The sequence below is a fragment of the Podarcis pityusensis genome (assembly GCF_964106645.2).
Source record: "Podarcis pityusensis genome assembly, chromosome: 8".
In the NCBI taxonomy this organism is placed as follows: domain Eukaryota; kingdom Metazoa; phylum Chordata; class Lepidosauria; order Squamata; family Lacertidae; genus Podarcis; species Podarcis pityusensis.
The window spans coordinates 83,788,274-83,810,563 of NC_138033.1; the positions used below are offsets into that span (position 1 = coordinate 83,788,274).

The 22,290-nt window shown below is 48.9% G+C and overlaps 1 protein-coding gene across 1 annotated transcript in view; it reads right to left on the reverse strand.

Annotated features, from left to right (window-relative positions):
- Positions 1 to 22,290, reverse strand: part of GFRA2 (GDNF family receptor alpha 2) — an 83,502-nt gene that overhangs the window by 42,242 nt on the left and 18,970 nt on the right. Inside the window, exon 3 of the mRNA XM_081017465.1 lies at positions 16,478 to 16,561. Within this exon, the coding sequence (XP_080873591.1) occupies positions 16,478 to 16,561 (84 nt within the window). The remainder of the gene's footprint in view (positions 1 to 16,477; positions 16,562 to 22,290) is intronic.

Genomic DNA, 22,290 nt, shown 5'->3' on the forward strand with positions numbered 1-22,290 from the left:
TCCACCAGAAGCACCAGAAGAAAGGAACAAGGCACGTCTGAAGCTGCCATTAACCCTGCAGCACCGAGCTGGGCTAGGTCATGTATGTGTTCTATAGTGGAGAAATATGACCCACCCACCCAAAGTGAAAATCCTCTCCTGCCAACTGCAGTTGGATTCTCAGCATCTGCCCTGCATCACCAAATATTGGCATAAACAGAGGAGGTTGCAAGGAAAAATGAAAGCTGGGATTTCTGTCTGAAAGAAGCATTGCTCCCCCCCACGAATAAGAAGAGTTTGGATTTGATATCCCGCTTTATCACTACCCCAAGGAGTCTCAAAGCGGCTAACATTCTCTTTTCCCTTCCTTCCCCACAACAAACACTCTGTGAGGTGAGTGGGGCTGAGAGACTTCAGAGAAGTGTGACTAGCCCAAGGTCACCCAGCAGCTGCATGTGGAGGAGCGGGGAAGCGAACCCAGTTCACCAGATTACAAGTCTACCGCCCTTGACCACTACACCACACTGGCTCTCCAGTGCCCCGAGTCTGCTCCATAGCCACCCAGAACCTCAGCCATCATGTCATTCATACCACATGGACCTATTAGAACCTCTTGGAGTTCTTTGTCAAGGAGCAGATAGAAAGAGGTGATCTGGTTAACAGGCTGGACTTGTGGTTTGGGGGGAAAGCATCAGAAAAAGGCAACTAAAAGGATCAAGGGGTTGGAGCAACAGGTTGTAGAATGGATTTCTCTTCCCATAACCTGCTCATTTTTCACCAAAGGTCAGTGATGCACATAATCTGAATGAGAATTGTGCAAGCAAGTTTTGGGAATGCGCCATTCCTCTGGCCACACATCAACAACAAGAGATCCACAGCTACATTCAGAGACAGCATGCACCCATCCTGGCTCCCCGCCCCAGCATGTGCTGCCTCCAGTGGTGATCAGCAAGGTGGCTTGAGGTACAAGGCCTCCCTGAGCAACAGCCTCACACGAACTCCAGCGCACAGATCTCTGACCTCAGAGATCCTTTCCAGATGTTCATTGGGGAAGTTGATTCAGTCTGCCACAAGCTGGCCTGAGTCTTCAAAGCATCTTCCTTGCCTTTGGCAACCAGGATGGTCAAGGGGCCAGAGTGACTCCCCTGTAAAGAAAAGTTGCAGTTCTGGGGGAATTTCAGTTTGGAGAAAACACAAGGAAGAGGTGACTTGACAGAAGTTTATAAAATGATGCCTGGGATGGAGAAAGTAAATAGAAAAACATTTTTCTCCCTCTCTCATAAAACTAGAATTCGCAGGCATCCAGTGAAAAGGAACTTTGGAAGAATCAGGACAGGTAAAAAATACCGTATTTTTCCGTGTATAACAGGACCCCACGTATAAGACGACTCCTATTTTTGGGAGCCCTCAAGCTTCTTTTGTAAATTTGCCATGCTGTTGAGCAGCTTTTCCACGATCGCCCGCTCTGGCTGACGGAACTGGTGCCGTAATACACCGCATACTGGCACTCACCAAATACTCCTCCTAAGCCGGAGAGAGTGGGTAAGCAGTCTCCTCTCCAACATTTCCCTGTTCCGCCGCAGCACCAGCCCTCGCTTACTTAGCATATTAACCCGTGTATAAGACGACCCTCAATTTATCACACACACAAAATACAGTGGTACCTCGGGTTACATACACTTCAGGTTAAAGACTCTGCTAACCCAGAAATATTACCTCAGGTTAAGAATTTTGCTTCAGGATGAGAACAGAAATCGTGTGGCGGCAGCAGCGGGAGGCCCCATTAGCTAAAGTGGTACCTCAGGTTAAGAACAGTTTCAGGTTAAGAACAGATCTCTGGAACGAATTAAGTACTTAACCCGAGGTACCACTGTAAACCGAGGGACATGGGTGGCACTGTGGGTTAAACCACAAAGCCTAGGACTTGCCGATCAGAAGGTCAGCGGTTCAAATCCCCGCGACGGGGTGAGCTCCCGTTGCTCGGTCCCTGCTCCTGCCCGCCTAGCAGTTCGAAAGCACGTCAAAGTGCAAGTAGATAAATAGGTACTGCTCCAGCGGGAAGGTAAACGGCGTTTCCGTGCGCTGCTCTGGTTCGCCAGAAGCGGCTTAGTCATGCTGGCCACATGACCCAGAAGCTGTACGCCGGCTCCCTTGGCCAATAAAGCGAGATGAGCGCCGCAACCCCAGAGTCGGCCACGACTGGACCTAATGTCAGGGGTCCCTTTGCCTTTACCTTACCACTGTAAACCAGAAAAAGGGTCATCTTATACATGGAAAAATACGACAGTCCTTCTTCATGCAGTACAAAGTTCAACTATGGAACTCGCTCCCACAGGAGGCAGTGATGGCTACCAACCTTGACAACTTTAAAAGAGGTTTAAACAAATTCACGGCGGAAAAGGTTATCAAAGGCTGTTAGCCAAGGTGGCTCTGCTTTGCCTCCACAGCTGGATGTAGCAATGTTTCTTAATCCTAGTGGCTGGAATCCACAGGAAGGAGAGCTGCTCTATTGCTCAAATCCTGATCCAGCAGATACTCTTCATATGTTCTTATGGTAGGAGCACATTCATCATTAGTCTTTTATATATATGTATACATTTTTATTGATTTTTTTTAACGTATCGGTTCCAACAGTCATACAACATAACTTCTCACCTTATACAATATTTTAGACTTCCGTCAACACCTCTGATGATTTTCTGTTCTTTATCACTTATTCTGCATTTCTTAATTTCTGTATTACATTTAATTGTCCTTAACTAATAATTCTCTTCCTATTCTTTCTTGCAATATTTCAAACAATCCACCTTACAAAACCTCTAGCTGTCCAACTAGCGTAATCTGTTCATCACAATTACTTTTCAAATAGTTCATATATTTACTCCAGTCTTCTAAGAATCTCTGATCCCGCAGGTTTCGAATCCTTCCTGTTAATTTATCTAATTCTGCATAGTCCCTCAACTTCATCCTCCATTCTTCTTTCGTCGGTAGTTCTTCTTGCTTCCATTCACATTCATCATTAGTCATTCCATGCCAGTCTTATTATGGTGCCTGGGCCCTCCCCACCCTAAGCCGGTGAGCCTAATGGGAAGAGAGCTTACTGGGAAGTGCTGGTGCTCCCAGTTCCATTCTCCTGCAATTGCCAGTTTGCTTTACTGCACAGAGCCAGTTAGCCGCTTTCCTGATAGAGTTTAGGCAACACGATGACCAGATACATACGTAATAGACAATCTTTATAGAATTCCTTCAAACCATAAAGAGTTCAAAATGAAATCTTCAATCTCAAAGTCTCTGAAAATCTTTAAATGAAGCGAGGTACCAAGCTTTGTACGATGAAAGACAAGCTGTGAAGCTTTGTGTATTCAACAAATATGATGTCCAACACTGAACAGGGATTCCGGATATTGACTACTGTTTCGCAGAACTCTTCATCAGCGTGGTGGGTGGATATAGAATGCTTCATAAACCCATCTTATTTCGAATGAATGTATGTAAATGAAAATATCAAATGCTGTGGAACAGTTCTCATGTAATAATGTGGTCATTTGAAATAAGATGGGTTTATGAAGCATTCTATATCCACCCACTCTTTATGGTTTGAAGGAATTCTATAAAGATTGTCTATTACGTATGTATATGGTCATCGTGTTGCCTAGACATTGTTGATGTTCTCTTTGCAACACAGGGGTTTGTTTGGATACTTCATGATAGAGTTAACATGTGTCATGTGCCAAGTTCTAATACAGCGTAAAATTAAAGTCAGACCAGGGAAAGCATGAGACGACACGCAAGTGAAAGGGGCGCCCCTCCCACGTGCCTGCCTTGAACTCAAGCCTGTCCTCATCCGCCATCTGCTCTTGATTCAAACCAGCTTTCTCTGCGAGGGGAGTAACGTTTCGGTTCCTTTTGCTGAAGCTGATCCTGGCCCTGCCACCAGCCCTCTATGGCTGGGGGATGCAGAGCTCCTAAAGCCACAACAGAAAGTCCTTCTCCATGCAGCGTATAGTTAAACTGTGGAACTCCCTTCCACAAAAGGCAGTGGTGGCCACTAACCGGGATGGCTTTAATAGAGGATTAGGCAAATTCATGGAGGAGAGGCTATTGGTGGCTCCTAGCCGCAAAAGCTCTGCTCTGTCTCCACAGTTAGAGGCAACTATGCCTGGAAACCGCAGGATGGGAGAAGGCTCTTGTGCACCAATCCTGCTTGTAGGTTTCCCTTTGGGGCATCTGGTTGGCCACTGTAAGAGGAGGGTGCCGGATTAGATGGGTCCCCATTGGCCTGAACTGGCAGACTCTTCTGTCGGATGTTGCAAGAGGGAGAACGTGGCAAGTCACACCAGCATCAGCCCACTCGTAAGGCAAGGCGATGTGAGAATGTATCTCTCGCTGCTGCTGCCACTGGTGCACTTGTTATAAGAGTTTTATAAATGTCTTATATAGTCATACCTCGGATTACAGATGCTTCAGGTTGCTTTTTGGGGGGGTTGCAAACCGCCCAAACCTGGAAGTACCGGAATGGGTTACTTCCGGGTTTCGGCAGCCGCGCATGCCCAGAAGCGCTAAATCGCACTTTGCACATGCACAGAAGCACCAAATCGCATCCCGTGCGTGCACAGACGCACAGATGCAGGTTGCGAACACTGCGGGTTGTGAATGTGCATCCCGCGCGGATCACGTTCACAACCCGAGCGTCCACTGTATATATAATAGATGTTCATAAATGTACCAAGCAAACACATACAAATATGTAAACCACATATCTGAAACCCACTGAAAAGTCCTGAAACCATTTTCTCTCTCCCCAAATGACCTCAAATATTTCTCTGCAAGGTGGAAGGAAATGGAAATCTCCCCATTGTCTCTTTCACAAATCCTGTTTTAAGATATGAATAGGGTGTGAGCCTGTGACCTGTGACCTGGATTCAGGAATTGAGTAGTTATCAGAACAAAAGAGTGGCCAGGATGCCCAGGTAATCCAATCAGGTAACCTGGCAGACAGGAAGAAACAACACACCCAGATTTCCGCACCTTCTCTGATGTATTAAGGGGGTGGTCTTGGGCCACACCCCTTCTGTGATGTATGTATGATGTTTCTGGGGGTGGTCTTGGACTCTAGAGTGGGCAATTTAAAATGTCTATATAAGGGCTTGTGCACATGGCTCGGGGTCCCTCCTCTCCTCCTGCCTGTGTGGGGAGAACCCTGTTGCAGCAGCTTTAAAAAAGATCAGGCTTACTAGCTGCTTTGCTTCTCAATATTCTCTGCTTGGCCTCTGTTATATTCTCCTGCTGATAGAGAACCTACAAAAGGACTCTATATGGGCTCTTGGGTACCCCATAAGGGAAAAGGAGCAGTTTTTCTCTCATAACACGCTCCTTAGAGGCTGGATCTGTTGTCCCCTTTGCAGCCCCCCCGCCCCCCCAAGGATCCACTGGTCTGCTCTTGAGGTACATCTTTATTCCACCACTGTGGGATGTGAAACACAAGAGCAGTCGAGTACAACATTCCTAGAGTGAACATGTTTACACATGGGGAGGAATGTTTGTCCAGCCAGCAGGTAAACTTCCTGTTTCCTTTTTTGGCTGGGACAGACTTCCTCTGCATGCGACTAGAGGTGGGCGTGGCCTCACCTGTGCAGGTAATGACAAAAGCACAGGGTAAGGCAACCATCTCTCTCTTTGACTACATGCATCGAAGAAGCAACATCTGCTTAGTCAAAGATGCTCTCTTGGCCAGCCAAGAGAGGATAAAGGGACTGTCTCCTTATGAGATAGTTTCCAGGTATATGTTACTTTTCTAAGCTAAGTCTGCCTTCTGGGATCCAATTGTGAACAGAATGTGAGTAAACTTTTTTAATACTTTTATAGAAGACTGTGTTGTGTCTTATCTTTTATGAGGGAATAAGGGGAAAATACCAGAACAGTTATTATAGAGGCTTTAGCGAGCTCTATGAGCAAACGCATCCGCTGCAAGTTTAAAAAAGGGAATGTTACTCTGCTAAATTGTGAACTTGTTTACAAAAGTTGGAAAGGCTATAATCAAACAATCTATCCTCTCCTGCATCCCTGAACATTCCCACAACCACCACCCCCTTGTTCCTGATGTGGAACTTCACTCCTTCTTCCCTGGCGAGGGACACCGTTTATTGGTTTGCCTCAGGTGCTAAAATGTCTTGGGCCAACCCTGGGCCACACACCCCTCCCCATCTCCCTATCCTTAACCTGGCACAGGAGAAAGGAACAGCAGGGAATGCATCTCCCCTCCTCCTCCAGCTTTCGAGCCTGAATCCAAGCTGCCCTTTTGCAAGAGCATCAGTGCAGGGATCTATGTAAAGCAGGCTTGATTGGCTAATCCTCCTGAGTCCCCCCTGCTCTTGCCCTGCCTGAGACCGGCAGGGACCTGGATGCATTTTAATAGATCCAGGGTTTGCAGGAGTCTTGCTTTCTGGGGAGCTCATTAATGAGGTACAAGCATTAAACTTTCATGAAGAAGAAGAAAGGGAGGCTGGAGCCGGGCCTTTCAGAGGGGGAGCTGAGCATCGCTGACCCCATTTGTTCTCGGGGGCCAAAGAGACATCCGCTGCCTCTGCTGCCTCAAAAGGTCTCAAATACCCAAGATCCTTTATTCCACGCTCAAAAAGGAAAGGCATGTTTTCCCTTTGCCCTCCTGCATCTCCAGGGCTCGCCAGAAAACATAGCTGTCAACCATCCCTTATTTGGTGGGAAAGTCCCTTACCCCAGCGCTGTGTCCCACTGCTGTCCCTTATTGATGATGTCCCTTAAATTTCCCAGGTTTCAAAGGAAGCAGCTCCTCTCCCTCCCTGCCTGCCAGCCAGGGAGGAGGTAGGCTGCAACTGTGCTTCTTGGCTGCGATGCTCACCCAATAAAGAGTCTAAGAACGACTGGGGGGTGGAGCTTGCATGCCTTGTGCCGATCAAATCGGCCGTGTTGCCTGGGGACTCGCCTTTGCTCAGCGCTTCCCAGCGGAGAGGTGATGGTGGTTTTCCTTGCTGCATCCCCTTTGCCAGGTTGCTGCGCTGTGGGAACCACCGCTTGAGGCTTCGTTTGGCTGCTGGCTGAGCTTTCTGCTTTTGGCTCGGAGGGGCTCAGAAGTTGAACATACCTGTGTTTGGAAAATCCCTTATTTTGGCTGCTGATCCCTTATTTTCGAGGCTGCTGGTCCCTTATTTTCAAATCTGTAAGTTGACAGCTATGCCAGAAAACACTTGGGACAAATAAAGTTCAGAACCGAAGGAGAGCCTGGCCTTCTTAGTCCAGCATCTCATGGTGGTTGACCAGATGACCATTCAGGGAAACCCCAAAACAGAAACCAGGTACAAGAGCCCTCTCTGGACTAGTGGGCCTTAGTCTCGGTTGCAGGGGAGGTTGTAGCCTCTGCCTGCCCCTTCATGGAAAATGATATCCTGATAATGGGATCTGCGAGGAGTCACATCTGTCCAGGTACCCAGGTGGGTGCTAGGGCCAGAGCACTCCCCGATGGGGATGCTTCTGGGGGTACCCCTATTTGATGAAGGTCATAGGACTCCCCAGTTGTGTCTGCCCTGGGAACACTCCAAGCAGAAGGGCTGGAGTGCGATAAGGTATACCCAGTGCCTATGCCACACCTTTCACATCCGTAATCGATAAAATTGATGCGGGTGGCGCTGTGGATTAAACCATTGAGCCTAGGGCTTGCCGATCAGAAGGTTGGCGGTTCGAATCCCCGCAACGGGGTGAGCTCCCATTGCTCGGTCCCTGCTCCTGCCAACCTAGCAGTTCAAAAGCACATCAAAGTGCAAGTAGATAAATAGGTACCGCTCCGGCGGGAAGGTAAATGGCATTTCCGTGCGCTGCTCTGGTTCACCAGAAGCGGCTTAGTCATGCTGGCCACATGACCCGGAAGCTGTATGCCGGCTCCCTCGGCCAGTAAAGCGAGATGAGCGCCGCAACCCCAGAGTCGTCCGCGACTGGACTTAACTCTCAGGGGTCCCTTTACCTTTACCTTTACATTCTTTGTCCTGCCTGGTTATTTTTACTATATTAGGGGCGATGGGGTCACAGTGCTATGGCACACAACTCGGGGGGGCTGGCCCGTTTAGCTAGACGACAGAAGGCCGATCACCACTCAGAAAAACTCTGTACTTGTGACAGCAGAGAAGGAATCAAAGGCAACAAGCCTTTGGAAAGGTGATACAATTTGGAACTCCCTCCCTAGAGCAGTTAGACTTTCTCCCTCCTTGATGTCCCTTTGCCAGCAGGTGAAAAAAGACCTTTCTATTACAAAAGGCATAGAGGCAAAGAATCGTGGAGCTGGAAGGGACGCTGAGGATGATCTAGTCAAACCCCCTGAGAAGCAGGAATATGCAGCTGTCCCATATGGGAATTGAACCTGTGACTTCAGCAGCTGACTTTTTTAAAGGAAAGGGATGGTACTATGAAGCTTTTATACCTTTAATAGATTTTTATATATTGTTTTAATTCTTTTACTGTTTAATTGTTGTTGTTTTTTTAATGATTATCCTTTCTATGTTCTTAGCTTCTTCTGTTTTACCTGTGTTTTCGTATTTTAATCTGGAAGCCGTCTTGAGCAGGGGTCAGCAAACTTTTTCAGCAGGGGGCCGGTCCACTGTCCCTCAGACCTTGTGGGGGACCGGACTATTTTTTTTGGGGGGGGGGAATGAACGAATTCCTATGCCCCTCAAATATCCCAGAGATGCATTTTAAATAAAGGCACACATTCTACTCATGTAAAAACACCAGGCAGGCCCCACAAATAACCCAGGGATGCATTTTAAATAAAAGGGCACATTCTACTCATGTAAAAACACGCTGATTCCCAGACCGTCCATGGGCCGGAGTTAGAAGGCGATTGGGCCGGATCCGGCCCCCGGTCCTTAGTTTGCCTACCCATGGTCTTGAGCCTTGGTCTGGGGAAAAGGCAGGATATAAATAAATTGTCGTTGTTATTCGGATGCTTTGACATACCATGCTTTGCAGATGATGCTGCAGTCATTCCTGGGCTCCCAGGCACTTGACCTATGCTCAGCAGGTAAGGGGACCTTGTGGCCCTGCCCATAGAACATGCCATGCCCCCCCCCCCAGGGACAGCATCTGAAGAGACCCCAGCTTCCGACCTGCCTGTCCAGCTGCCATCCCCAGCATGTCCCAAGGGGCTCCTTGGTTTTGCAAAAGAAAGCTTTGAAAAGCTGAGCTCCATTGCTAACCTGCTTTGTGGTGAGACTTAGCAGGTTTGACAGCCGCCGGGCGAGGAGGTGGGAGGTTTTGAAATTTAAATAGCATGTTTTCCACATCTGCCTTTGGATCCAACCTGAGGGTAATCGTTTTACATCCCCGTGCAGCTGGAAAAGCGACGCTACCCAACGTTTAGCTCCTTTCCTTGTGCAAGGACAACCCCCCCCCCCAGCTCTCAGCCCCCACCCACCACCCACACGCATACACGCTTCCTGAAAATATTTTCGGCGATGAGATCCAGAATAAATACATCCAAGCGCTAATGCTTCTTGATGCCAAACACGGCCCATTCCTTATTTTCCACCAGCTAAATAGTTTATTGATGGGGATTTGCTTCAGAGCGGAAAAAAAGAAAAGTATTGTCGACTGGAATCTAAGCGCTCCATTTCTTGGAAGGGAGTTTTGCAGATTTCCTTCTGAATGTCAATTCATATTTCCTGCCCACAGAATTAGGAGGGGAGGGGAGGACCAAAGCGGCCCGGCAGCCCTTCGGGGCAACTCTGTGTATGGGGCATTGTCTGAGCACATCCAGTTCTCACTGCCCAGCACAACACACACACGCACACGCACACAGCAGGTTCCTTGGCTGCCCCCAACCCCAGCACCTCCAGGAAAGAGAGGAAAGACCCACACAAACCACAGGGCAATCAATGGGGCTGCATGGCTGCCCTCCTGTGCCACAGCTTTCTTGAAGGAATTTCCCCAAGGTCTGCTTGGACATGCATACAATTATACATGGCATGGAGGAAGCGGGCAGTGAATTTTTTTGCCTCCCTCTCTTATAAGAAGAATAGTTTGGATTTGATATCCCACTTTATCACTACCCCAAGGAGTCTCAAAGCGGCTAACATTCTCCTTTCCCTTCCTCCCCCACAACAAACACTCTGTGAGGTGAGTGGGGCTGAGAGACTTCAGAGAAGTGTGACTAGCCCAAGGTCACCCAGCAGCTGCATGTGGAGGAGCGGGGAAGCGAACCTGGTTCACCAGATTACGAGTCTACCACTCTTAACCACTACACCACACTAGAACCCAAGGTCACCCAGTGAAGCTGATTGCTGGAAGATTTGGGACAGATAAAATAAAGTTCTTCATGCACCGTGCAGTTAAACCAGGGGTCAGCAAACTTACTGTGCCTCGGGCTGGTGTCTCCAGCGCCGATCGCACAGGCGAGCACATGCCCAAACGCGTGTGCACACGCTATTTCCGGCACACTTCCGGGTTGGAGGAGCACCAGAAATAGCTTGTGCGCATGTGCACGGGCCTCCTCCGACCCGGATGTGCACCAGAAATAAACGCTTGCGCATGCGCAAATAACACATGCACATGCTCACAAGCTATTTCCGGTGCTCCTCCGACCCGAAAGTGGGCAGCGGTGCAGCGCAGCACCAGTAAGAGCGGGCGGTGGCAGCGGGCAGCGGGGGTCGCCGTGGGCCGGATAAACGAGTCTCTCGGGCCTTATCCAGCCCACGGGCCTTAGTTTGGGGACCCCTGAGTTAAACTATGGAACCCAGTTCCACAGGAGTCAGGAATGGCCACCAACTTGGATGGCTTTAGAAGAGGATTGGACAAAGGCATTGAGAAGAGGGCTTTCGATGGCTACCAAGCCATGATGGCTCTGCCTCCACAGACAGACCCAGCAATACTTCTGAATACCAGTCATGGGAAGCCACAAGAGGGGAGAGGACTCTCGTTCTTGAATTCTGCTTGCGGGTTTCTCATAGGGGATCTAGTTGGTCACTTTGAAAGCAGGATGCTGGACTAGATAGGCCCCCGGCCTGATCTAGCAGGCTCTTCTTATGACATTAAAATGCCATGAGCATGCACCCACGTGACGATGGAAACTGACTTTCCCTCTAAGATCAAGTATTAGTCATTGGCTATATTTATTATTATGCCTCTCTGGGTTGCCATCAGCTGTCGTCAGCTCATAATCTTTGCAACCTCGTTTACAGAATCAAGTTCAGCATTTATTTATTGCTTTGAAGCATTTATCTGCTACTGTTCAGCCAAAATGTCCACAGCATTGCCCAAATTTAAAGCAAGCAACTAGCAGAAGCTTTAAGAAAATAATTTGGCAGCACGAAAAGGTATAAACAGCGCAGCAGCATCGCCACCAAAAGCAGAATCGACCCACAAGGATGCTGTGGGACTACAATTCCCATTACCCCTGGCAACTGGTCAGGCTGGCTGCTAGGACTTGGAGTCCAGCCCCATCCCTGCTACAAACCTGGTAGCCAGTCCAGATCTCAAAAGCTTTGTGAAATAAAATGTTTAGATTGCACGTAGAAATAAACTGAGAATAAGGCTCTTGATTCATTCCCATTTCATGAATGATGGTACAAGTGGGGCTGACCTTGAGACTGACCCAGAAACTCCAGCGGGTGCAGAATGCCGCGGCGAGACTCCTTACGGTGTCCTTGCTGCGAGATCACATCCACCCGGTGCTATACCAGCTGCACTGGCTCCAGGTGGAGTACAGTATCAGGTTTAAGGTGCTGGTTTTAACCTTTAAAGCCCTATACGGCCTAGGACCCTCATACCTACGGGACCGCCTCTCCTGGTATGTCCCATGGAGGACCTTACAGTCTTCCAGTAAAAACATCTTGGAGATCCTGGGCCACAGAGAGGTTAGGCTGGCCTCAACCAGAGCCAGGGCTTTTTTGGCCGTGGCCCTGATCTGGTGGAACGCTCTGTCACAAGAGACTAGGGCCCTGCGGGACTTGACATTTTCCGCAGGGCCTGTTCCACCAGGCCTTTGGCCAAGGCACAGCCTGACCCCCTCCTTTGGTAATCCCCATGGAACTCTAGCCCAATGGTTGCCATTAATTTGATTCTGAATTGATTTTAGAATGAATTGATTTTAGAATGCTGTGTTACTTTTATTGTTGTTAGCCGCTCTGAGCCCGGCTTCAGCTGCGGAGGGCAGGATATAAATAAAAAATTGTTGTTGTTGTTGTTGTTGTTACATTTGCACAGAGCTCAGAATGTCGGGCATTGCTAGTAAATACTCGTGCTTCTGACATCTGATAGCAGTCAGGTCCCACCTACATTGAAACAACCCAGCTCCTCCCTCTCCCCACCGGCCAGCAGGTTCCCCAACTTTGGTTTGAAGAAAGGAGATTCCGAATAAACATTAGGAAGAACTTCCTGAGGGCAAAGAGATGTTAAACATTGGAAAATATGCCTTTGGAAAGTGGTGGATTCTTCTTCCTTTTAAGCAGAGGTTGGATGGCCATCTGTCAGGGATTCATTAGCTAGGGTTTGGCTAGATGACTTCTTGGGGTCCCTTTCAACTCTATGGTTCTAAGAGGGCAGAATCAACAGACACTCACCCTCACTTTTTTTTTTTTTACCTGACTGGTATTTGAAGTTGGGACGTGGGTGGCGCTGTGGGTTAAACCACAGAGCCTAGGACTTGCCGATCGGAAGGTCGGCGGTTCGAATCCCCGCGACAGGGTGAGCTTCCGTTGCTCAGTCACAGCTCCTGCCAACCTAGCAGTTCGAAAGCATGTCAAAGTGCAAGTAGATAAATAGATACCGCTCCAGCGGGAAGGTAAACGGTGTTTCCGTGTGCTATTCTGGTTCGCCAGAAGCAGCTTAGTCGTGCTGGCCACATGACCTGGAAGCTGTATGCCAGCTCCCTCGGCCAATAAATGGTCAGGGGTCCCTTTACCTTTACTTTTATTTGAGGTTATTCTTCTCTCAAATATTTACATCCCTTTATTGCTGCCGTATCTGGATATTCTGTTTCCATGTCAAATGTAAGCCTCTGCTCTAAACATTCCACATATCATAATTCAAAACAGCTTCTGTATTTACCCAGGCTACTTAGTATCATGACAGGACGATCAAAGGAAAGACTCTCTCCATCAATGCCTGGAGTGAGTAGGATTTAGATGCACCTGGTGAGAGAAGGAGGGTGGATTTCACCACTCCACTAGGAGACAAGTCCCCCCCCCTCCAGGCCTACCAGAAAAATGCAAATGAAGTCAGCTGGATGCCACCCTGCCTCCTTGGAAGGGGAGGGGCAAAGTCCTTTTTCTGGCATCCTTCCTGGCCAAGACCACTGAATGCTGAGTCAGTGGCTTGAAGTTGAGTCTGAGAAGCAAAGAATCTGCTCCTGAACTGGGGTGGGGTGGAGGAAGGGTTGCTTTGCCCCACTTTGCTGACACAAGGTGCCTTTTGGCTGCTCTCGATTCCTGGAGAGGGATGACCAGACCACCGAGGGATCCATGCTCTAGTTAGGTCCAGGCTGCATGGTCGTGGTGGGTAATATAGGAAGTGGTCCAGAACATAGCTGTCAACTTACAGATTTGAAAATAAGGGACCAGCAGCCTCGAAAATAAGGGATCAGCAGCCAAAATAAGGGATTTTAGTCAACCAGCAGCCAAACAAAGCCTCAAGGGGTGGTTCCCACAGCGCAGCAATCTGGCAAAGGGGATGCAGCAAGGAAAACCACCATCACCTCTCCGCTGGGAAGCGCTGAGCAAAGGCAAGTTCCCAGGCAATGCAGCCGATTTGATCAGCACAAGGCATGCAAGCTCCAGCCCCCAGTCGTTCTTCGACTCCTTATTGGGTGAGCAACGCAGCCAAGCAACACAGTTGGAGCCTCCCTCCTCCCTGGCCGGCAGGGAGGGAGGGAGAGGAGCTGCTTCCTTTGAAACCCGGGAAATTTAAGGGACATCATCAATAAGGGACAGCAGCGGGACACAGTGCTGGGATAAGGGACTTTCCCACAAAATGAGGGACAGTTGACAGCTATGGTCCAGAAACTTCAGCTGATGCAGAAGATGGCTGCAAGAGCCTTAAGTGGACTACAGGGTCAGATGTAAGGTGCTGGTTTTGACCTTTAAAGCCCTTCACGGCCTAGGACCCGCGTACCTACGGGACCACCTCCCCTGGTATGCCATACGGACGACCTTAAGGTCCATAAAGAGCAACACCCTAGAGGTCCCGGGCCCTAAGGAAGTCAGATTAGCCTCAACCAGAGCCAGGGCCTTTTCAACTCTGGCTCCGGCCTGGTGGAACGCTCTCCCTCATGAGACCAGGGCCCTGCAGAATCTGATTTCTTTCCGCAAGGCCTGTAAGACAGAGTTGTTCCACCTGACTTTTGGCTTGGAATTCATTTGATTCCCTCCCCCCTTTCTTTTTTTCCTTTCTCCTTTTGTGATGGAACTCCTGTTTGGGGACTTCCCTGGCTTTTTTTCTGGCCCATGTAGGACCAGTCTGGATAGTTAGCCTTGGTGAAGACTTGACGCTTTCATCCCCCAAAAAGTTTTTGATTTGAGTTTTACTAAAAGGAGGCTGTATTTTAATGTTGTATTTTAATCTTGTTTTTTAAGTTGTATTTCAATCAATTGCTTTTGTATCTGGTGTTAGCCGCCCTGAGCCCAGTCTTGGCTGGGGAGGGCGGGGTATAAATAAAGCTTCTTATTCTTCTTCTTATTATTATTATTAAGCAGGATCAGGTGTTAACAGATGTATAATGTCAATGCTCACCCATCCAACAAACTTGTTTTGGGGGACGTCTGGATGTCACAGGAGGAAGACCAAGGCAGGTCACACACATTAGAAGAGGCTGCTGGATTAGGCCAATGGCCAATCTAGCCCTGCATCCTCTTCTTGCAATGGGCAACCAGATTCCTGTGGGAAACCTACAAGCAGGACCTGAGTACAAGAGCCCTCTCCCCTCCTGGGGTCTCCAGCAACTGAGATTCAGAAGCACTGCTGCCTCCAACTGCGATGGCAGAGCTGAGCCATGGTGTCTAATCTATGGTTACCAGACATCCTCGTTTCCCGGGGACAGTCCCCAGATTTTCAAATCTGTCCCCGGAATTTCCCCAGATTTATATTTCAAGTGTTGTAGATTTATTAGGTAAAGGTAAAGGGACCCCTGACCATTAGGTCCAGCCGTGGCCAACTCTGGGATTGCGGCGCTCATCTTGCTTTATTGGCCAAGGGAGCCGATGTACAGCTTCCGGGTCATGTGGCCAGCAGGACTAAGCCACTTCTGGTGAACAAGAGCAGCACACGGAAACGCTGTTTACCTTCCTGCCGGAGCGGTACCTATTTATCTACTTGCACTTTGATGTGCTTTCGAACTGCTAGGTTGGCAGGAGCAGGGACCGAGCAACGGGAGCTCACCCTGTCACGGGGATTCGAACCGCCGACCTTCTGATCAGCAAGTCCTAGGCTCTGTGGTTTAACCCATAGCGCCACCCGCATCCCTTGTAGATTTATTAGTAGGGAATGAATGTTGCGTGATTGGTTCAACGGCACAAGACACATCATATGGGGACTTCCGGCGAGGCAAAATGGTGGGCGCCATGGCAGCAAGCAGCTCCTGAAGCCAGCCAGAGCCAACTGCGCTACCAGGCTGGCTCCTGGCTGCTGAGACTGACGCTGCCGCCGCTGCCACTACCAAAGGGGAACCGGGGACACCCAGTGCGTCAACTGGGGGAACCGCTGACCACCCCCCGCGACCCAAATTGAGCCGGGAGTGAGAGCACCTGTCTGACTGCCCAGTGGTGCTCCGGGGCCAGGAAAACCCTGGAGCTGCCACGGGGAGAAGGAGGAGAGGAGAAGGAACCCTGCTCTGTCCCAGGCACACAGCATATTCAAAAGTTGCACACATCCAATTTCTCTTGTGAGCATTTGCTCGCACACAACACTCTCCGTTGAACATCTCCATGTTTCTCAGGATGGGATGCCTTTGCACTGCCTGTGGGTCTCCCCACCTGCCCTGAGTTCTGGAAACTCGAGGCCCACTGTGCACCCAGCCAATTTCTAAATCATTTTCAAGATACAAGTTTCCAGTATAGCAGACATGCACAAAACAGTAGTTAAGGAAAAGACATTTTGCTGTGTGAGGCGAGAAACAAAATGGTGCCCTCCTCCAAGGCCCGTCCTGAAGCCAACTGGACTGGTAGTTGAATCCTACTTTAATACTGGTGAAACAACTACCCTCAAGGGCAAAAGGCTAGCCTAGGGGCTACAGGGCAGGTCATGTGGCAATCACAGCTCTGTTCACTCCCTGCCGCACCTCAGCATCCGCCGCCTGAGGCAGCTGCTTCATTCTGCCTCATTGTAGGGCTGGCCCTGATGGGATGAACCAGATCCGCGTTAAAGTGCCATGTGTACATACAGCCCTGAACTCCCAGGAGAGAGGAGCAAGGAGATGTTGGTTCTCCTGGATAGAAAACAGCAAACGGAAATGGCCAGGAAGCCTTTTTCCCTTGGCCTCTCTTACCTGAGACAATTGAAGCGAGTCTGAATATATCAGTGAGACGAGAGGTGACTGGTTCGTAGGGGGAAGCTTCATAAAACTCTTCTCCTGGAATGAGAAGGAGGAGAAAGGGAGACTCTTAGAAACTCATGATGTCCTTTTGCTTTTGCATGGGGCGGGGGCAGAGAGCTACAGATCCCTGGATCCCTGTTAATCTGCGATTTGTTTCTTGTAAAAACAAACTCAAAGCAGTTTACCAAAAACCTGAATCAATAGCATTGTTAATCAGAAAAATTAACAACAACAATTTAAGGCTTTGGAGAATTTAAAATGACAATAGACTAAGCACAGATTAAAACTCACACCAACTTTCTAAAGATCCGGGCAGGTTTGTCTAAACAAGGATGTTTTTAACAGGCACCAAAAAGAGGACAGTGAATACGCCTGTCTGATGTCAATAGGCAGGGAGTTCCAGAGTGTACTAAAATACCAACTTCTTGCAAATGTGGAATGAGTATTGCATGGCAGCTATAACAGCACCACCTCCACTGATTGGATAAGAGGGTGATGTGGCTCAGTAGCTATCATGGGTTAGCCTTAGCTGATCTGTGAAATCAGATTCAGCTCACAAACACTTTTCTCCAGATGAAGCTCTCTTGCCCCCTTTTTCTTGATATCTGACCTATGAAACAGGACTGACAGCCTCACAGGGTTGTTGCAAGGATGAAAGAGGCAAAGGCTATTTTAACATGGACAGTTCTAAGCATCAAGAGCCTAAGTAGCTTGATTGAACAGCCCCTGAAGCTGCTCAGGCAAGGCATTTCAGATGCATTCAGGAGCCCTTGGCTTCCCAATTCGCCTCTGAAGCCCTGGGGTGACCGTGATTCACACACCAGACCAGAGGGGCACGGAAGCAATCCAGAGGAGGGGGGGCCACAGTTTAAACCATGGATTTCAGCAGCTCTTAGTCCCAATGCCACTTTAAACCATAGAATTTTAGAGTTAGAAGGAACTCCAAAGGCCATCTAGTCCAATCCTCTGCAATGCAGGAATCAAAGCTAAAGAATCCCTGGCCATCCACCGTCTGTTTAAAAACCTCCTACAAAGGAGAGTCTTCTCTGTATCGGTCCAGTTTTAGTATAAAGGTAAAGGGACCCCTGACCATTAGGTCCAGCCGTGGCCGACTGGGGTTGCGACGCTCATCTCACTTTACTGGCCGAGGGAGCCAGTGTACAGCTTCCAGGTCATGTGGCCAGCATGACTAAGCCACTTCTGGCGAACCAGAGCAGCGCACGGAAACGCTGTTTACCTTCCGGCCACAGCGGTACCTATTTATCTACTTGCACTTTGATGTGCTTTTGAACTGCTAGGTTGGCAGGAGCAGGGAGCGAGCAACGGGAGCTCACCCCGTCGCGGGGATTCGAACCGCCGACCTTCTGATCGGCAAGTCCTAGGCTCTGTGGTTTAACCCATGGTATATGTGCTGCCAAAGCGAGCACCCTACAACGGAGAGCCCGCCACCTTCTGAAGTAGTCTGTTCCACAGGCAAAGAGCTCCTGCCACCGAAAAGTTCTTCCTATGATTTAGTCGGAATCTCCTTCCCTTAAATTGGATCCATTGGTTCAGGTCCTCCCCTCTGGAGCCGCAGAAAACAAGCTTGCTCCATCCTGCATATGACAGCCCTTCAGGTATCTGGAGATGGCTATCATGTCACCTGTCAGCCTTCCTTTCTCCAGGCTAAATAACTCTTCTTCATTCATTTATTTATTTATTTATTTATTTATTTATTTATACCCCAGTCACTCTGGGCGGCTTCCAACAAAATATTAAAATACAGTAATGCATCAAACATTAAAAGCTTCCCTAAACAGGGCTGCCTTCAGATGTCTTCTAAAAGTCTGGTAGTTGTTTATCTCTTTAACATCTGGTGGGAAGGCTTTCCACAGGGAGGGCACCACTACCGAGAAGGCCCTCTGCCTGGTTCCCTGTAACTTGGCTTCTCACAGTGAGAGAACTGCCAGAAGGCCCTGGGCGCTGGACCTCAGTGTCCGGGTAGTGTCAACTGTTCCTCCTCCTAAGGCTTCGTTTCCAGACCCTTGATCATTTACTTCAGGGGTCGGTAAGGTTTACCTCGCCTGGGCCGGTTCACTCCAGCAGAGATGCCTCTGTAGGCTGGATTGCGTGTGTGTGTGTGAGTGCGTGCACACGCAGATGCAATTTCCGGCAACGCAGAAGCGAGTCCCTGCGCCACACTGGCTTAGCGCAGTACGTGGGGACTCACTGAGCGGGTGGCTCAGTTCAGGGGTGGCTCGGGGGCCAATTAAATGACCTCCGTGGGCTGCTTGTGGCCCATGGGCCTTAGATTGCCAACCCCTGATTTACTTGTTCCACCCTTTGCGATCAGGAGTTGCAAAACAAGCTCAAAGGATGGAAAGACTCTGGTGGTGGAGGAGGAGAAGACCTCCCTCCCAGGTTCCTCCTGGGCTGCTTACTCACAGAAGATATTCTCAGCCTGCAGGAGGAGGAGGTGATGGTGGCAGCTGCCCCCCTCCTCTCTTGTAATTAAGAAGCTCAGCTGCTCAAACACAAGGTTATTAGCAAGCCAGGAGCACTCCAGGAAGGGTCAGCCCCCACCACGGGAGCTCCTGGCTGGACAGTTACAAATGCATTTCATTACAGTACTGGGGATTGTTCCCCATTGCCAGGCGAGCTCAGCTGCCCCCGTGCACAGAGGCTGCTTTTCAAGGGCACGCTTCTCACACAGGCTGCTTCTCTCCTTTCTCAATAGGGAACGGGAGCCCGGGAAGGGAAAGACAGAGCCTTAAGGGGAGGTTCACACAGAAATCCTAGAGTTGTAGAGGCGTCATTGAGCCCAACCCCCTGCAATCCGACTTGAGACGCAGCAAGGTCGTTTCCCACTCGCCCACAGAGTTCCAAGTTGCATTTACAGAGGATCGTTCCCATCAGGAAGTGGAGGGTTGGGATGCCTGAAGGATGGTCGGCAGATTCTGTGTATAGATCTGTAAGCGCAGACCATCCCCCAACCCAAACTAGTTCATTAAGAAAATCCCCATACTCGGTTCCATGGGTGACTCTGGATCAACTCTCTGCAGTAGCTTATCTTAAAGTTTTAAGTGTCTATACGCTTACAGTGGTACCTCGCAAGACGAATGCCTCGCAAGACGAATGCCTCGCAAGACGAAAGAGTTTTTCGTTTTTTGAGTTGCTTCGCAAGACGAATTTCCCTATGGGCTTGCTTCGCAAGACGAAAACGTCTTGCAAGTTTGTTTCCTTTTTCTTAAAACCGTTAATACCCAGGGAAACCGTGCTTCACAAGACGAAAAATTCGCAAGACGAAAAAACTCGCAGAACGAATTAATTTCGTCTTGCGAGGCACCACTGTATTGCATTTATAAATTTTAATTTTATTGTTGTACATTGTTTTAAATGTTTGTTTTCCTTCTGGGATTGTACCCCAAGTGTGTTTTATAAGCTGGTCTCTGACCGTAATAAATTATCTATATCTATCTATCTATCTATCTATCTATCTATCTATCTATCATCTCAGGACCTTTTCAGTTTCCCACCCTGACAATTCCTATTTACAAAGCTGTTGTCTGCGCACGCAGGATGGCCAGACATTCGCCCGACCGCTGACTCTGCACCCAGTTTCCTAATCGGATTGAAGTTGGCTTCAGAAACAGCAGCATTTGTCAAGGAACAGCAGGACTGAAACGGATCGTGGCTAACATCATGTGAACGCGGCTTCTAAATTTAGCAGTGGGAGTGCACTGGATGCGGAGGAAGCAGTCATTTGAATGTGCCCAAAGAGGCTCCGGGGACATGGGTAGCACTGTGGTCTAAACCACAGAGCCTGGGACTTGCCGATCAGAAGGTCGGCGGTTCGAATCCCTGCAACGGGGTGAGCTCCTGTTGCTCGGTCCCAGCTCCTGCCAACCTAGCAGTTCAAAAGCATGTCAAAGTGCAAGTAGATAAATAGGTACCACTCTGGTGGGAAGGTAAATGTCATTTCTGTGAGTTGCTCTGGTTCGCCAGAAGCGCGAGATGAGCGCCGCAACCCCAGAATCGTCCGTGACTCGACCTAATGGTCAGGGGTCCCTTTACCTTTAAAGAGGCTCTGACTTACATCTAAGTGTGCAAAGGGGGAGCAAGTAAGGAAAGTCCTGGTGTCTGTCAGCCATAGCTCAGTGGCAGAGCAGCTGCCTTGCATGTAGAAGGTCCCAGGTTCAATCCCTGGAATGTCCAGGAAGGGTTGGGAGAGACCTCCTCCCCGAAATCCTGGAGCGCTGCTGCCGGTCAGGGCTTGTCCGCATCCCTGTTTGTCCCGTGCTTTAAAAAGCTCGGGTCCGAGTGGTTTTCCACTTCTCCCATGCTTTCTAGGCACAGGTCCAAACGGTTTTGCATTTGCCCCACAGCTCCCCTGGAAAAATGCTCTTTACTGTTGAATTGGAACAAACAGCAATCCATGGAAAAGTCAGTTGCTGTTTGGTCTGATTCAGAGGTAAGAGCCATTCAGCAGTGGAACAGACTCCCACGAGATATGACAGACTCTCCTTCCTTGGAGGTTTTTAAGCTGAGGTTGAATAGCCATCTGCTAGGGGAACTTTAAAATAGATTCCTGGACCTCAGGGGGGTTGGGCTGGATGACCCTTAGGGTCCCTTCCAACTCAGCAATTCTATGAAATCGATTAAGTGGCTAGCCTTCCTTCTGCCTCCAGTTGACTCTCATGAAGCTGGAGAATTGCTGGCGTGGAATCAAAGCTTTGTCTCTCCATAGGCAGCTCTGACAGGCCACAGCTTTGCATTTCGCCCTCGCTGGGCTTGCAATGACAAATCACACATTCGCAATTCAGGTGCTTCAGCTGCTTCTTTTTCTATATCGCCTCGCCAGGGCCATAAGTAATTAGGTATCTGAAAAACTTTGCCCCTCGCTAGGAAAATTGCCTTGCATCAAAAGGGCAGTGGACTTCCCCTGAGCTGGAGGAGGCAGAAATAGCCTCTGGGGGGAAGCACCAAGGTGGAACGGGAGCAGCCTTGTGGGTGGGTGGGAAGCTCAGCTGGGCTCCTTCCAGGAGGAAAGAGGAACTTTGGTCAGGGGCAACACTTTGAACAGGTTGGCAGGTCTTGCTATTTGCAAACTATCCTTTGCCTGTAGTGCAGAGAAATATGCCCAGGGACTTGCATTTGCTGGAAACAGGAAACTGTGCCACAGATCTTATATGTGTAAAATGGGGTGCATCCATCAACAGAGCACCCCCCCTTTTCACCAATGCTTTCCTCCCTCCTCCTGCCAGTTTATTTATAGCTGCTGCACCTTCCTAGGCTAGTTTGTTTGTGACAGATTAACATAGAAAAACTGAGATAATGAGGTAAATGTCACACAGAGGCTGGGTACTGCCTTCTTTTTCATTGGCAGGGTCCCTACTTCATGCTAAAAGTTTAAATGGTAACACCTAGAATCACAGAATTGTAAGAGCCGAAAGGTACCCCCTCTCCCCGGATCGTCTGGTCCAACCCACTCTGGTGCAGAAATCTTTGCAAGATTCTTCGCATTTCCAGTGAAAGGCCAAAGGCTGCATTTCAGCTGGCTGGAGATCTTTTGTGAAATCTCGATGTGTTTTGCACATTGAACCTCTGCAGTCAGGAATAATTAATAAATAATAATAATAATAATAATAATAATAATAATAATAATAAATTATTTATACCCCGCCCATCTGGCTGAGTTTCCCCAGCCACTCCCAATCGAGTGTTAAAAACAATACAGCATTAAATATTAAAAACTTCCCTAAACAAGGATGCCTTCAGATGTCTTT